This window comes from Limanda limanda, chromosome 10 (genome assembly GCF_963576545.1).
Source record: "Limanda limanda chromosome 10, fLimLim1.1, whole genome shotgun sequence".
NCBI lineage: Eukaryota > Metazoa > Chordata > Actinopteri > Pleuronectiformes > Pleuronectidae > Limanda > Limanda limanda.
This window is the reverse complement of record NC_083645.1, coordinates 18,790,882-18,805,361: the sequence shown is the minus strand read 5'-3', so window position 1 is coordinate 18,805,361 and position 14,480 is coordinate 18,790,882. Positions and strand designations below refer to the sequence as shown.

Sequence of the window (14,480 nt, the reverse complement as noted above, 5' to 3'; positions counted from 1 at the left end):
AGATGTTTTCACTGCATTGATCTGCAACAGAAAGTGAACTTTGCCAACTTTGACTCTCTGCATGGATCACCTATCTGAACGGGCTTGGAAGTCTCCATAAGTTCACACAAAAAGGAAATGAACGAGAGCAAGTCAGTGCAGTGAGGTAAACGTTTATTGAGAGCACACAAAACACAGTTTGGCCGTGTGCAAAAGAAAATGCTGAACAGGTGGGAAAGGTTTCTTTGTTGTTGACTTACTGTGTGCACAGTTGACTAAGCTCCCACACACAAGAGCAGTCCTGCACAGAAAGCAGCACTGAATATGAAACGCACGGCTTAGCAAAACCATGCAGCCAAAGTTTGTCTTTCTGAAGCGGAACCCCACAAGTAATTCTCTCTCTGGTGCATAATTAGATCTTCATTTTTGGACAATCGCTTGATCTGGCCTATATCTGTCGCGAAAACTCCAATGGAAGGAATCCGATGGAAGTCGGTGTGACAGCGCACATTTGATTCTTGTCTGCACATAAGCTCAGAAAGACATTGCACCTGCAGCTGGAAAGCAATAAATTGCAGGGATTCATTCTATTAACACAGGTAACTGGAATCAAAAGGACTCATTATAATACCAGGGAAGATTCTGAGGAAGAGAGGGGAGGAGAGAGTGTGGAGAAGAGGAGTCGGGAGGTTGGGCGGGGAGGCTACTATAAGAGTGCAGATATAAAGAAGAGTATAGAGCAAAGTACACTCTCTCTTCGAACTGTGCAGTAGCGGCCCTCGCAGCATGTGGAGCAGTTGCAACGGAGCTGTGCAGGACAGTGTGTGAGTCCGGCTCCTCTCCTGCTTCCCTCCTGCTCCCGTCTTACTCCTTTACGGCCCCTCTTCGGCTCCTCTACAGCTTCTCTCCTGCTCCTCTACAGCTTCTCTCCTGCTCCTCTATCTGGCTCCTCTTTCCTGCTCCTCTCCTTCTCCTGACCTGCTTCTCTCCTGCTCCTCTCCTGCTCCTGTCCTGCTTCTCTCCTGCTTCTCTCCTGCTTCTCTCCCATTCCTCTCCTCCTCCTCTCCTCCTCTCCTCCTCTCCTCCTCTCCTCCTCTCCTCCTCTCCTCCTCTCCTCCTCTCCTCCTCTCCTCCTCTCCTCCTCTCCTCCTCTCCTCCTCCTCTCTCTGCTATGGTCGTCCTCATACGCGGCTGCAACTTCAGCACCGCGGACAGCTCCCACTCGACCTCCAGCCCCGGCACCGACCTCTCCCTGCGGGACTCCCCGGCGGCGGCGTCCCAGATCCCGGGTGGTCTGAGCCCCGGTGGCCTGAGCCCCGGTGGTCTGAGCCGGAGCGGACACACGGTGGTGGCCGTCTGCCTCGGCTTCATCCTGGTGGCGGGGATCCTCAACAACCTGCTCACTCTGCTCGTCTTCGCCAAGTTCCGGTCGCTGTGGACGCCCATCAACCTCATCCTGCTCAACATCAGCCTCAGCGACATCCTGGTCTGCGTGTTCGGGACTCCCTTCAGTTTCGCTGCCAGTCTGCAGGGGAGGTGGCTCATCGGGGAGCACGGCTGCAAGTGGTACGGCTTCGCCAACTCGCTCTTCGGTGAGTCACAAGTGAGAGCAGACACGAAACTTTCTGTCTGTGGTTTTCCAGCCACTCGTGAGTTTTATTATGAATTCAGAAAGTTAAAAAATTTTGACAGTTTGACTTTGGTAAGGATTATTTTGACAAGACGTGGAAGAAATAGTTAAACCTGTAGTACTGTAGCAGTACATTTACATAACATGACTCAATTACAACCTACAGTCCTGAAGTCAAAGTTTTACCAAAGTCAAAGTGAAAATCCATAGTCAGCTAGTTACTAGATTTTCAAAATAATCTTTAGGCAAATTTCAGGTGATTGACTTGTTTTAAGGACTTTATGATTTTGTTAATACAGACAGAGGTGGAATAAATAGTACTGTAGCAGTACTGCTGTATAAAATCACCTATTTACATCCTGTATACAAAATGTCACCAAAGTAAAACTAAACATTCAGATAATAAAATAGTCTTTAATAAAGCCGAACATGGAGAGACTGACTTGTTAAAGATTAATTTTGATGATGTGGTGATTTTGATGATGATGATTTTGTCAAGATAAAGGCATAAGAAACATTAAGAGCTTCGATAAAAGTACTGGGGCAAAATTACTTATTCACAGGCTAAAGTGCAAATCCAATATCAGCTTAACATCAGATATCTAAATCATCTTTGACAAAGTCAAACATGGTAACTGACTCTGTTAATTCCATTTGGATGATGACGATAAGGTTAACTATAGTTGTGCGAAAAGTTTTTAGATAATTTTGATAATAGGACTGTAGCAGTATCATTGTATAAGAATTCTTATTTACAACCTTAAGTCCTGCATTCAAACTGTTACAAATCAAAACTGCAACGTGCAAATCTGTTATCAGCTAAATATCAGATATCAACATAAAAGCATTAAGTCACTTTAAGAGGGATTCTGTATAATCGTAATTGATGTATGACATGTTAACTGCTGTAGTAAATTCTCTTATGTTAAATCTGCTCCTAAATCCTTCTGTGCAAAGCAATTCATAGTAAAATGTAGTTGTAGAGTTCATCTAGTGGAGTCAAAATAATAGTATCTCTCTTTGTGTGTCACAGGAAACTCAAACCTCAACAGTGCTTGAGAAAAGATAACTTAACCCCAATGGTTAAATAAAACCAAATGATCTGTGTTGGTGTCAGATTCAACCATATATTTCAGATATTTGGCTCATAAGAACCATAGAGAGTTCACAGTATTTAACCCGTTGAGGGAAGTAGCTGAAATGCATTTACTCTGGAATTTTTATATTTTTCATGGTCATTTTTTTGAGCATTTGAGTAAATGTACTTTACATAGTTATTTTCCATTGCTACCACTGGTCGAATAAATCCAAAATAACCATGTTGGACTGTGTAGGTGTCACATTCTACCATTTATTTCAGTTAATTGGCTCTTTAAAGGAAACTGAGACCAAAGACGGCAGCGAGTTTCACGACAGGAAGCCAGTGACGCTGACATAGAGTCCCGCTGTGATCTATTCATCTTGTGTCAAAGTGAGGATGACTCATGGTCGACATGTCATTTGACAGATTTACTTGAGTTTCAGTCTCTTGATCTCCTTTGCACACAAAAGCTTTCAGTCGAAGGCTTTCTGCAGCCGAGGTAGAAATGTGCATCCTGTTGGTTTTTAATTGACGTACAAAAGACAAACAATCTCATTGTCCTAGCGATGAGTCACATCCACACACACACACACACATAAACTTTCAAATAGTTTATTTATATAACACCAGGCAGACATGGGAGTCGTAGTGGTTTACAGAAGCATTGAAAAACTTAAAGAATAAGCAATAAAGAAGAAATACAAAATACATGGGAACACAAGCAAACTACTAGCAAAGGAGAGTTCTCTAACTATCAAACGTTTTCACAAATATTATTAACATCAACTATTTCACTCTAAAATCAAAAAGAATTTGACGGTGAAACTCATGTTTTTAATATTAAACAATTAATTTAGATGAAAAGTTATATAGTTGTAAGATTCAAACCTTTTGTGTGCTGGAGATCTGACGGCATTCTGGGATACGTATCAATGAGATGATGACAAAGGGAATGTTAGAGTCGGAATAAATATCTGTACCAACTTCCATGGTGAATCCTTTCAGCAGTTGTTGAGACATTTCTCTTATAAACCACCAGTATGAAACCTCATGTTGGAGGAAAAGTCAATTCATCAATGTCGTTTCAATTCATCAGACAGTTGCTCAGATATTTCAGTCTGGAGCAAAGAGGAGGTTCCGCCGACGTTGTCATTCTGTGAGCGGTTCACAATGAAAAGGAAAAGACCGCAGCTGATATGGATTTTTCTATGACTGTCTAGAGGCCTTAAGGTTTCCTGTCACAAAAAAAGGAAGAATGATGCTCACACACAGCTTCATGTGTCAGTTTTGGAAAGTCAACATATCACAAATCATATATACATTTCAAGATCTTTGTTCATTGTTAAGAAAAGGCATCAACTTTCATGTTTTTACTTGGAAGAATAAAAGCCAGACAAGCAATGATTTTTGCATTTAATAAATTCATTTGAACTATTTATTTCATATTCTGCTTTCACACCCTCGAGAAAGTTAAAGGTCTGATTTTACAGAGAACATCTCAGCAGGTTGATTCAGACCAACTGTTCCTCGTTCATTGGAACCAGTGTAGAGTTGTTAGAAGAAGGAGAGTAAGAAGTATAAATTGCTCTCTTATTAACCTGATCTACTCTGATTTCTCCTCTCTTGCTCCATCAGGGATCGTCTCCCTGGTGTCTCTGTCCATTCTCTCCTATGAGCGCTGCACCACCGTGCTGCGTTCCTCCCAGGCCGACATCTCGGACTTCAGGAAGGCCTGGCTCTGTGTCGGAGGCTCCTGGCTCTACTCTCTCCTCTGGACTGTGCCGCCTCTACTGGGTTGGAGCAACTACGGGCCAGAGGGACCGGGCACAACATGTTCAGTCCAGTGGCACCTCCGCTCGCCCACCAGCGTGTCGTACGTGTTGTGTCTCTTCATCTTTTGTCTGCTGCTGCCCCTCCTGCTCATGGTCTACTCCTACGGACGAATCCTGTTTGCAATCAGGAGGGTGAGTGCATGCCTGTCTGGTACACGCTTACACAGATCGGTTGGTTTAACATGTCATAGGACTGAAGTAACACAAAACATGTGTGTTATAATAAAGCATAAGTTATGAATAGTTTCTTTGTCAGTTTAATTTATAAGGGATTTAAAAAAGGTGTGCTCTAAAAAAGGGGTGCTTTAAAAAATACAAGAAATGTCAACACACCAGTTTTTTAGTTACCTTCCTGCTAACGTTGTAGACACAGGCTGTTAACTCCTCGGGTAAAGTAGAAGCAGAGACACTAGACATATACCTGCAACGAATGAAATAAAGAATAAAACAATTTTAAAAAATCAGGACAAACAATACAAAGTTTAGCTTGAGAGACAAAGCACAGTTTTTGTGTTGTGTGTATCAAGTTCATTGTTTCTCATGTTTGTGCAGGTGGGAGTGGCAATGCCCTGATATGAAATAGCTCACGGGAGAAAATCCCTGAAAAAAGATCAGATTTAAAGCCTGTGTGTGCTTTCTGTTCGGTCTTTTTCAAAGCTTCGGATGCTTTAGTTGCTGCTTGAAGGGAACGTTTCCATTGTCACCACTTGCAGGCTCTTGTTATGTCACAGAAATGTTTATAATATATTGTACATACACTTGGCTCAATGACCTTCGGCTGCGTTTCACCCTGACAGTAAAGAAGACACATTTCTAAAGGTTCAGTGGGAGCTACACACAGCCCCCAGATGTAATTTTCTCAGGATAAAGTGCCTTAATCGGTCTCATAAAGTGGGCTTCATGGTGCCTCTTGAGCTGTCAAGGTTCTTTGGGCATTAGATCGCCGCTCGGAGGTTGAGTGATTCCTCTCACACTCCCATCAGCACTAGCTTGCGTGTTTTCGAGGTCATTTCGCAGTGCAGATAATGCCAGAAGCCGCAGATCAGTGTTGGCTATCTCACAAGCCATTTTTCCAGCAGGAGAAGGATCGAGCAGCGACATCTTCGGGCGAGCGACGTTTCAGAGACCGGCTTCCTTCCTGAGGGCAATGACCCCCTCTCACTTCCCAGATAGTGACTCATCGGCAGCTCGGTGTGGGTTACGTAAACCTGTCAGTCACACAATTATAGAGCAATCAATTGATGTTGGGTGGCTCCGTGCACCTTTCTGCTACTGCTCCTATGAATCACCCATGGGAGGTATTTTTAGATCAAGGAAGCAACCTGTTACTAATGGATCCCTGCTATTAATGCACCCGAGGGAGTCAGCGCACGGAGGGGCTTGGCAGACATGATTACTGTATACCCTCGAACGGTGGCTCAGCCGTCGCCCTCTGACTGGAAGCTCTTTTCTTAGAAACTGAGCAATCAGTGTGTGTATTCTGCAGCCGGCTTCTCCCAGGTGACTGAAGCGGACACGTCAGAGGGACGCATGACATTTACACCAGCAGCATCAGTGTGGATCCGGCTTAGATTTCTATAGTTTTTCCTTTGCATGGCAACATCGCTCTGAGATTGGGTTCATGATGCTGTCGATAAAGCTTCCTCTATGAACCCACAGACCTGGGAGATTTATTTTCATATAACTGTGTCCTGTTTATTGACAATGGACATATTTCCTGATGAAAAGAATAGAATCTTACTCAGTAGAGCGCAAGGCCCAACAGATGAAACCACATTTAAATTCACTAGATCCAGATTTTTATTTTGATCTGCACCAAATTGCCCACACTTATAAATACCAGTCTCCTAAACATGATTATAAACATGTTTATTTTCATTAGGACACATGGATTATTCCTGGATCCGCCTCCTAATTCCAGATCCCCACCAAAATTCGATGGGTTCTTCCATGACTCAAACTACATTCTTCTACAAAGTTTCATGTAAATCAGTTCAGTAGTTTTTGCATAATCTTGCTAACCGTCAAACAAAAAAACAAAAACATAACGCATGGTGGTGATCACATAATGCACTGGAAATGGGTATGAAATCATTACTGAGGAAGTGGCAGCCACAGCAGAGGAGATGTTGCCTATGATAGGCAAGTATCAGTATCTGAGCTAATTTTAGCCCACAGCTGCACCAGAGCAGGGGAAACCAGCAGGTCGGATGTAATGGAACACAGTGGAGCTGCTGGACACACGTTAACCGTCTAGTATTTCTTTAATGAGTGTCTCTATGGTAATTGCGACATGTCCATTACCGAGTCTGACATGTTTGATCAACGTTCGTGCTGAACACTCACACGTCACACACGGCACGGACAAATTTACACTTTCTCCTCAACCAACGGTCAGCTCTCATTTTGTTTCTGGATAAGCTGGAGAACAATTTGTGAAGAGCATAAAATAGCTATACTCAAACCTTTTAGAAACAAAGTCGCCATCTTAAATACTCCCTAATTGACGCGTCTACAGAGAAAATAGAGAGAGTTACCCTAACACCATGGTTCAGCATTCAGGCAGATGTATAGAGAAATGATTTGTTGATCCAGCACTCATCAAAAAAAAGCAAATCCCTTGAATATGTAAACCAACTTGGCAATAAACCCAGATTCTGATTCTTGCTCCATGTTTTCAGGTGGGTAAGATCAACCTGCTGGCCGCTCAGCGCAGAGAGCAGCACATCCTGGTGATGGTGTTGTCCATGGTGTCCTGCTACATGCTGTGCTGGATGCCCTACGGCATCATGGCCCTGATCGCCACCTTCGGCCGGCTGGGCCTGGTCACTCCCATGGCCAGTGTGGTGCCCTCGGTCCTGGCCAAGCTCAGCACCGTCATCAACCCTGTGATCTACATGTTCTTCAACAACCAGGTGAGCGACCCGGGCGGGGGGGGGGGTGAGGAACGATGAAGTACACTATGTAAGGTCTGTTGGGTAAAGTATAAATATGTCTGCTCAGCTGTGTCTGTAATCTGTGAAGTGGAGAGAAAGGTAGAGAGACGTTCACGGAGGAGAAGCTCAGACTTTTTTCTCTCAGTGTTTCTCGATAACCACTTATCAGCTGTTATGTTCATCACACTGGATGACAGCTTCCTGTTTAGGCAGAAGCAAGAAAACCTCCTCATCAATTTGGCAAATACACAAATTGAGCCAAATAGACAAATATGCTACAATTACACACAATAGAAAGTAGCACAAGAGCTTTCCTTCCCCCGCAGCTATATGTGACCTTTTGTCTCTTTCATAAACTGTGGGCGACATGACTGCTCCCCAAAAGTGAAGCCAATGCATCTCAATTGCCACCTAGTGGCTGGCGGAAGTAACACGCATAAATCCTCCATGTTAATCAATGGGATATGAACCAAACTAAAATGTCAAAGTTCACGTTACGCACATTTTTGTGTATGTCTTCTGTCGATTGAGGTAAATCTTCTCACACTGGTGTTTGTCCAAGTGATACACTTTCCAGTAGGTTTGGTTTTAATTATTTAATACGATAAAAAAAAGGGGCGAAACATCATGATTGACAGCTGAGACTGACTCATGATTGGCCAAGTCGGAGGAAGTGGACGCACGACATCCATCTTTAAATACAATGTATGGTTTCTGCTTAAACATACTTTCAATATTTGTCTTAAGTAAACTAATGATTTAATGTTTTCCTCTCTAGGTAGAGTATAAGTATTGTTTCAGCAGACTTTACCCTAACTTTTAGTAACCGACTGATATGTTTCTGATTATTATGTATGTTACTGATATAATGAGCTTGGATGTCAAACTTCTCATAACCTGCAAATCACCACAACACCACATCAATGCTGACAAACACTGATCTTCCTGTATTCTGTGTTTCCCACCAGTTCTACAGAGGCTTTGTGGCTCTGATGAAGTGCAGAGACGAACCTCAGTCTGTTCATGATGAAGTGCCCCCGACCCCAAGGACTCTGGCTTCAGGCCTCTACCCCTTCCACAAGCATCAGGCCTCTCTCTGCTCCGCCCCACCTCCAATCCACAGCAGCTCCAGAAACACTGCCCCCTGCAGCCGGCACAGTGAACATCACACACTTGTTGTTCATTTCACTCCTTAGCTGGTTTTTCCCCTTTTTCATCTGACAGACTGTGGACGTTAAATTAATGCCCAGAATCCAAAGAGCAACTCAAAGACAGTTCATTTTACACATGACAAAGAACTGTATAAGGTATGAATGTAAACTCAGTCCCATGCAGTTCTGCTTTAGTTCACATTTCACTTGGATATGTGCTAATCTTCCATATACGATAATGCCAATGTACAGCACATGTTAAGAATGTCATTATGTGTAAGTTTGCAGGTTGACAGACCAAGTTAAAGCAGCCTCTGAATATTCATGCCGACGCTCATGAAATGTAAATATCAATGAATGTCTCTTGTGGTTTGCATAAGAATAAAATCCCCTTGGACTTCTCAGTTAGACGTTTGATTCTGAGTCTTGATCCTATCTTCTTTTATTTCCTTTTCAAAAACAGCAACTACAGGAAACAGAAGAAACAGTTTGAATATTGTGTAATGCACCATTTAATGGAGAGAAAGGGGAATAATTTGAACATGCACTGATTCTGGTTCAACAATTACATAGAATTTAACTGTACATGGTGTCTGGTACTAAATAAGGAAAACAAAGTATGAAATATAGCGTTTACAAACATTGAACCTATTCTTCTTTGTATTTATTTCTATACATACAAATAATCTATGTGTATATTTTAAGTTGAGAATATTTTGAACCACTGAGATGATGTAAAAGATGTCGACATGAAACGTGGTTTGATATGAACATCTGCAGTAATGTCACATTACACTCAGACTGTGTCAGTCATTTTTAAGTATCGGTTTTTAAAGTCTTTTTTTTTATCATAGGAAATCCAATTCTTGTGTGCCGTGTCAAGAATATTATACATATTTAAGGTTAAAACAGCCTTCATGGGGTTCGAGGCACCACCAGATAAATGACGCTGTTTTTAACCCAATGCTCAACATGAGAATCTTAAATTTTAGCCCCCAAAAATATCACAAATGTTTTTTTATGTGAACATTTTTCATTCCTCAACATAAAAAAATGTAGAAGACAAACAAGTCATTGACGACAAGTAACAAAAAGTGACACAAATGCAAGAGAAGATTATAGCATTTTAATTGAAAACCCAACAATAACTAATAACGACTTGTTTTCTACTCACTGGGTAAACTTAACTCAGTATGGCAGTGATTTCATGAGAAGCATGCACTTTAAGAAACTCAAGTTGTCCTCTGCTAAGCCTTCTTCTTCCTTCTGCTTTCACAGCACTCAGTGACTAATTGGGAAAACCCTCTTTCTTCATCTCTTGTTCTGCGCAACTTCTCCAGTTCTTCTCCTACTCCTCTTACCTTGTTTTCAGCAGTGTGACGACATCTATCTGAAAAAAACCTCTTTCAAGTTGAACTGAGGTGAGATGAATTCATGAAGCTTTTACCGGCCTGTGCTCAGCTGGCATTTGTCCCCTCGCATTTTGCACTCGTTCTTGTTTCCTCTGAATATCTTGTGAAGTAAACAACCAAAAAATCCAACAAATACTATCGAGAAGTTACTCTGTAAATATTTTAACTGCGTGGGTCTACACACAGGTCTTCTTTAGTGGCCACATGGATGTAGAACATGTTTTAAATGTGTTATTTCCTGCTCCTATTACTCTGTAGACCATATGTATCTGCGGCTGCTGAGGTCATTTGTGTCTCAGGAAATACACACAGCATCAAAATTGTGTGAAAATACCACTGAGCGTCCAATGCACAAGCCTTTGGTTACAAGCTCTGCGACACATGGCCTAGTTCTATTCCTGTATAACAAATAGTAGAACATTCGACTGCACTTTGTAGGATTATTGTTCATTTTTGTCAAAAATAGAAGTGTTGCCACACTTACATGGAAATATTGAGTAGTACAAGTTCACGTGACATTCAGCGGAACCTGTCAGAATGGGAGGCGCAACACACACATGCATGCACACACACAATCACACATGACCTCTGCAAAGGTCACGTCACTTGTAGATTTGGGCACGTCGAAGACTTCAGAGCTTCCAGGAAGTGTCAAGAGTAAAACTCAGTTTGCAGAGAGAGCTGCAGCTCAGAGGTGCCGTGGGGATGTGACAGACAGCAGGCAGCTCCTGCAGACTCCACCACTTCTCTCCATCATGATCAACACTTACCACACCAGCATGGCCCCACCGCCGGTGCCTCCGCGCCACAACGGGTCCCAGACGCTCCTCATCCCCGGTCCACATCCATCACCGAGCCACAGCAAGACTCTCATCCGATTCCTGGTCGGCGTGGCGGTGCTGCATCTGCTGCTGTCTGTCGTAGGATTCATCTATCTGTACCACTATGAAAGAACGGTAAAAATACATCTATTATTACAGTGTGAGGATTTTAACTTGAATGGCCTAGCTGGTGGCACTGCTGAATCTATTTTTTAAATCATTATGCAGTACTTACTAAACCCATTTCAAGTATTTTACTTAGTAAATATAAAGGTGATGGTTTGAGGAAAAAGTGCCTTTTTGTTTTTCAATTTTTTTCAAATTCTATTCAACTTAAAAACTAATCGATAGGAAAAAACAATTATAAAATATATATATAAGTTTCATCCGCAAATTCATAATTTTTCATTCTAAATTCTGAATGAAGTAACTGATGTGCAAACTGCAGTGCACTTGAGTTTGCATTTGTGTATTTAGAGCACAGGAAATGCTCTTGAACAAGCAGGTGAGGTGTGATATTACTATAGCAGACATTTTGTGATCAAAGAGAGAAAGCTCTTTAATTTCACAATGTTAATATCATAGATAATATGATATATAGATAATAAGTATAAGAGGAAAATCCCTAATTTGTGTTCCTAATTCGTTCCCACAGGAGAGAGTTTTTGCCGTAGCTGAAGGAAAAGGTAAACTTATTTAATTTCTCCCCAAATGTTATTTGATATATTAAGTTGCATAAAAATATTTATACGACTCTGACCAAATGTTTTCTCTCATTTGCAGCTGAACTTCTATCAGCAGTAAAACAGGAAACCCACAGAGCCTTGGCGCATTTGGAGGTTAAACGGGAAACAGCAAAGTCACCTAAATGTAAGAATCTATAGAAAGATCATATTTGAAATGAAATTAGTATTTTTTCTGTAATAAACGCCTCCCTGTGTCTCTCCAGCTGGTTATCTCCAGTGGAACATGGTTACCTCAGCTCGCAAGAACATCAACTACTCCTACAGCAGCTGGCTGACTGTGCTGCAGGCCGGGGACTACTACGTCTACTCCAGGGTGACCTTCTCCAAGAGCCACTCCGTCATCCCCCTGTTCAGCAGAGTCAAGCTGAAGAAGAGCGAGAAGGACGAGAAGGACCCGGAGATCTTGATGCAGGCCTACTGCAACCTGGGAAGCCCCACTGGGAATCCCTCTGAGCCTCGGCAGTGCACGGCCACGCAGGGAAGGGTGGTCACGCTGGAGGAGGGAAATCAGCTCGGGGTCTGGATAGAAAACCTTTCTTATGTGGACTACGATGGAACAGCCACAGCGTTTGGGATGTACAGGCTGTAGGAGCGTCCGGAGGAGCATGTGGACGGACCTGGAGTGAACTCATTCAGTGGATGGACTTGGATATAAATCTACTGAGAACACTGCTGAATACAGAGGGTTGATAAACTGTGATTACAGAGAAACAGTCCTCAACTATAATTTATACTTAATCATTCTGTATTTATTCAATTAAATGAAGTTTATATTACCCTGAAATGTTTTTTTTCTATATTTAATCTTAACTGTCCCTTCTTATCTCATCAGTTTATCACGCGTGTGCTCAACTCAGGAGTGAATTTCAAAGTAAAAGAGATACCGATCATCTCAGTGTTGTGGTTGCCCACCCGTCGATAGCGATCTGCCGCTCGATCTCACTGTGGACCCCCGAGATCTCTGGAATCACTGTCTGCGGTTTCGCCTCAGCTGCTAGTTTATCTACTGCAAGTTGGTTTGTGTACTAAAGTAAATACTAGAATACTACGGGAAGACGCGCATCTTTCTGGTCTGTCGATAACAATCTAAGCCCCGTTAGAACCTTAGAACAGATGAATGGACTCAGAAAGTTAAACTGTTTTAGTTTGAAACGGTAAAGTGTTGTATACGTTTGTGTCATAAACAGATACACATTGTGTTTTATAAGAGGAATAAACCGAGAAAATTATATTTCAGTCGAGTTTTAATGTTTATCTGTTGAAATTATGCTACAAACACAAGTGGTTGCAACACTTTCTGTATGCGTATCATAATAAAAGCGCCCCAGCGTTTAAAACCATTCTTTTGTTTAAAAAGGAGATTTTATTGTGAAATATTTGCAGGAGCAGAATATGAGCGTCTTCAAACTGTTTAGTATTTGTATTTATTTGAGTACAAGAGACCACTTTCACACAAGTAAATACTCATATTTATGGCCACGTAAAAAGCATTGCACTGCAGTGTTGAACTGAAGCTAAATATTGTGCACTGCACAGATACTGTAAATGTGACTATTGTTCATTGAATAGATAAAGTTGCATAACCGCTTTTCTTTGTGTATATTTATGCTCGTATATTCAGCCTTTAACAGAAAATGCTAAAATAAATATGAGCCTCCTCAGTGGGTTTCTTGAAAGATATCAGGGTGGTAGATCTCAGATTTAAATGTGATCATGGCCTCGAAAAGGTTGGTGACCACTGTATTACACAGTCATGTGTCAATGTCCAAACATGGAGCACATCTGTGTGAAAATATTTTTAAACGACGTTAAGAAATGCTGCAAACCAACGAAAAGAATAGAATAATTGCAGAGGCGCTGGATAAGTCATCACCCAGTCATCAGGATTAGGAAAGGGAGGTCTGACCAGCTCCACGGGCCACTCAGAAATCAAACTTTGTAATTTATTTACTGTGAAGTTCCTTTGAATCATTAGTCAGTCTGTTCCACTGCGGTTTCAAATTTCTAGGACACAAGAAACCACACGAAAGATGCAGTTTCTCATGATGCAGCGCCACAAGAAACAGGACCACTGCAGATGTTACAACTTGAAAAAAGTTTAACTACCTCCTTGAAACGGGAAACTACTTCTTTGATGACATATAATAATTTTTATGTATAGTATTTTACTGCTAACAGTTTTCAAGTATAAACTGCATACTATCTTATTCTGTTAGAATAAGAAAGTATGCAGCAATTGGCTTACATTTAATCCCATGTAGTGTGTAAATCAGTTGACACGATCCATCCCAGTTAACGTTTCATTTTTCTTTATCCTCTGCTGGAACAGTATGATTCCTTCACAGCGATAATATGTCTGACACAAATAGATGGATTAAAGAGTCACTGTGATGTATCACACGATTACCATATGTGACATCTGCCATTCAATTTTTACACAGTGGAAAATTTGATTTAGACCAATGGCTGCCTAAAAGACAGGAAATGATTCTCAGTATTCCAGATTCCCAGTAAAGGAAGGGGCTGAAACATTAAAGATGACATATTACAAATCATATTATCAGTTTATATTTAACTGCTGGCTCCACCTTATCCTCCAGGTATGAGTTAGAAGCCACTTTAACTTGCTTGATGACTATTGGAGTTTAAAAATACTGGGTGAGTATTATAAAAGTAGGTTCTACCTCCCTCCCACCCATCAAAAGTAAAATGCAGTGCAGTGCAAGATTGAAGTCAGCCCATCATAAAAAAAAACCTGCAGTGTGTCAGATGAGTAGCACAGAATGGAAAATGTGATTAACTATGGAGGTGCGTAAAGATGCAGAGGCGACGCTCTCTCACAGGATGTCATCTATTCTAGTCACTCCTTTCCGTCCTGTGAAGAGTTTCCTG

At 41.7% G+C, this 14,480-nt stretch overlaps 2 protein-coding genes across 2 annotated transcripts; both read left to right on the top strand.

Moving 5' to 3' along the window:
• Window positions 1-1,150: 1,150 nt before the first annotated feature.
• tmtops3a (teleost multiple tissue opsin 3a) lies at window positions 1,151-8,654 on the top strand. Its single transcript, XM_061079247.1, has 4 exons — window positions 1,151-1,571; window positions 4,326-4,654; window positions 7,204-7,437; window positions 8,427-8,654. Exons 1-4 carry the CDS (start codon window positions 1,151-1,153, stop codon window positions 8,652-8,654), a joined length of 1,212 nt encoding a protein of 403 aa, XP_060935230.1.
• Window positions 8,655-10,727: 2,073 nt separating this feature from the next.
• cd40lg (CD40 ligand) lies at window positions 10,728-12,398 on the top strand. Its single transcript, XM_061080042.1, has 4 exons — window positions 10,728-10,977; window positions 11,498-11,528; window positions 11,626-11,712; window positions 11,792-12,398. The coding sequence occupies exons 1-4, from the start codon at window positions 10,777-10,779 to the stop codon at window positions 12,175-12,177; spliced, it is 705 nt and encodes a 234-aa protein (XP_060936025.1). The 5' UTR covers window positions 10,728-10,776; the 3' UTR covers window positions 12,178-12,398.
• Window positions 12,399-14,480: the final 2,082 nt, after the last annotated feature.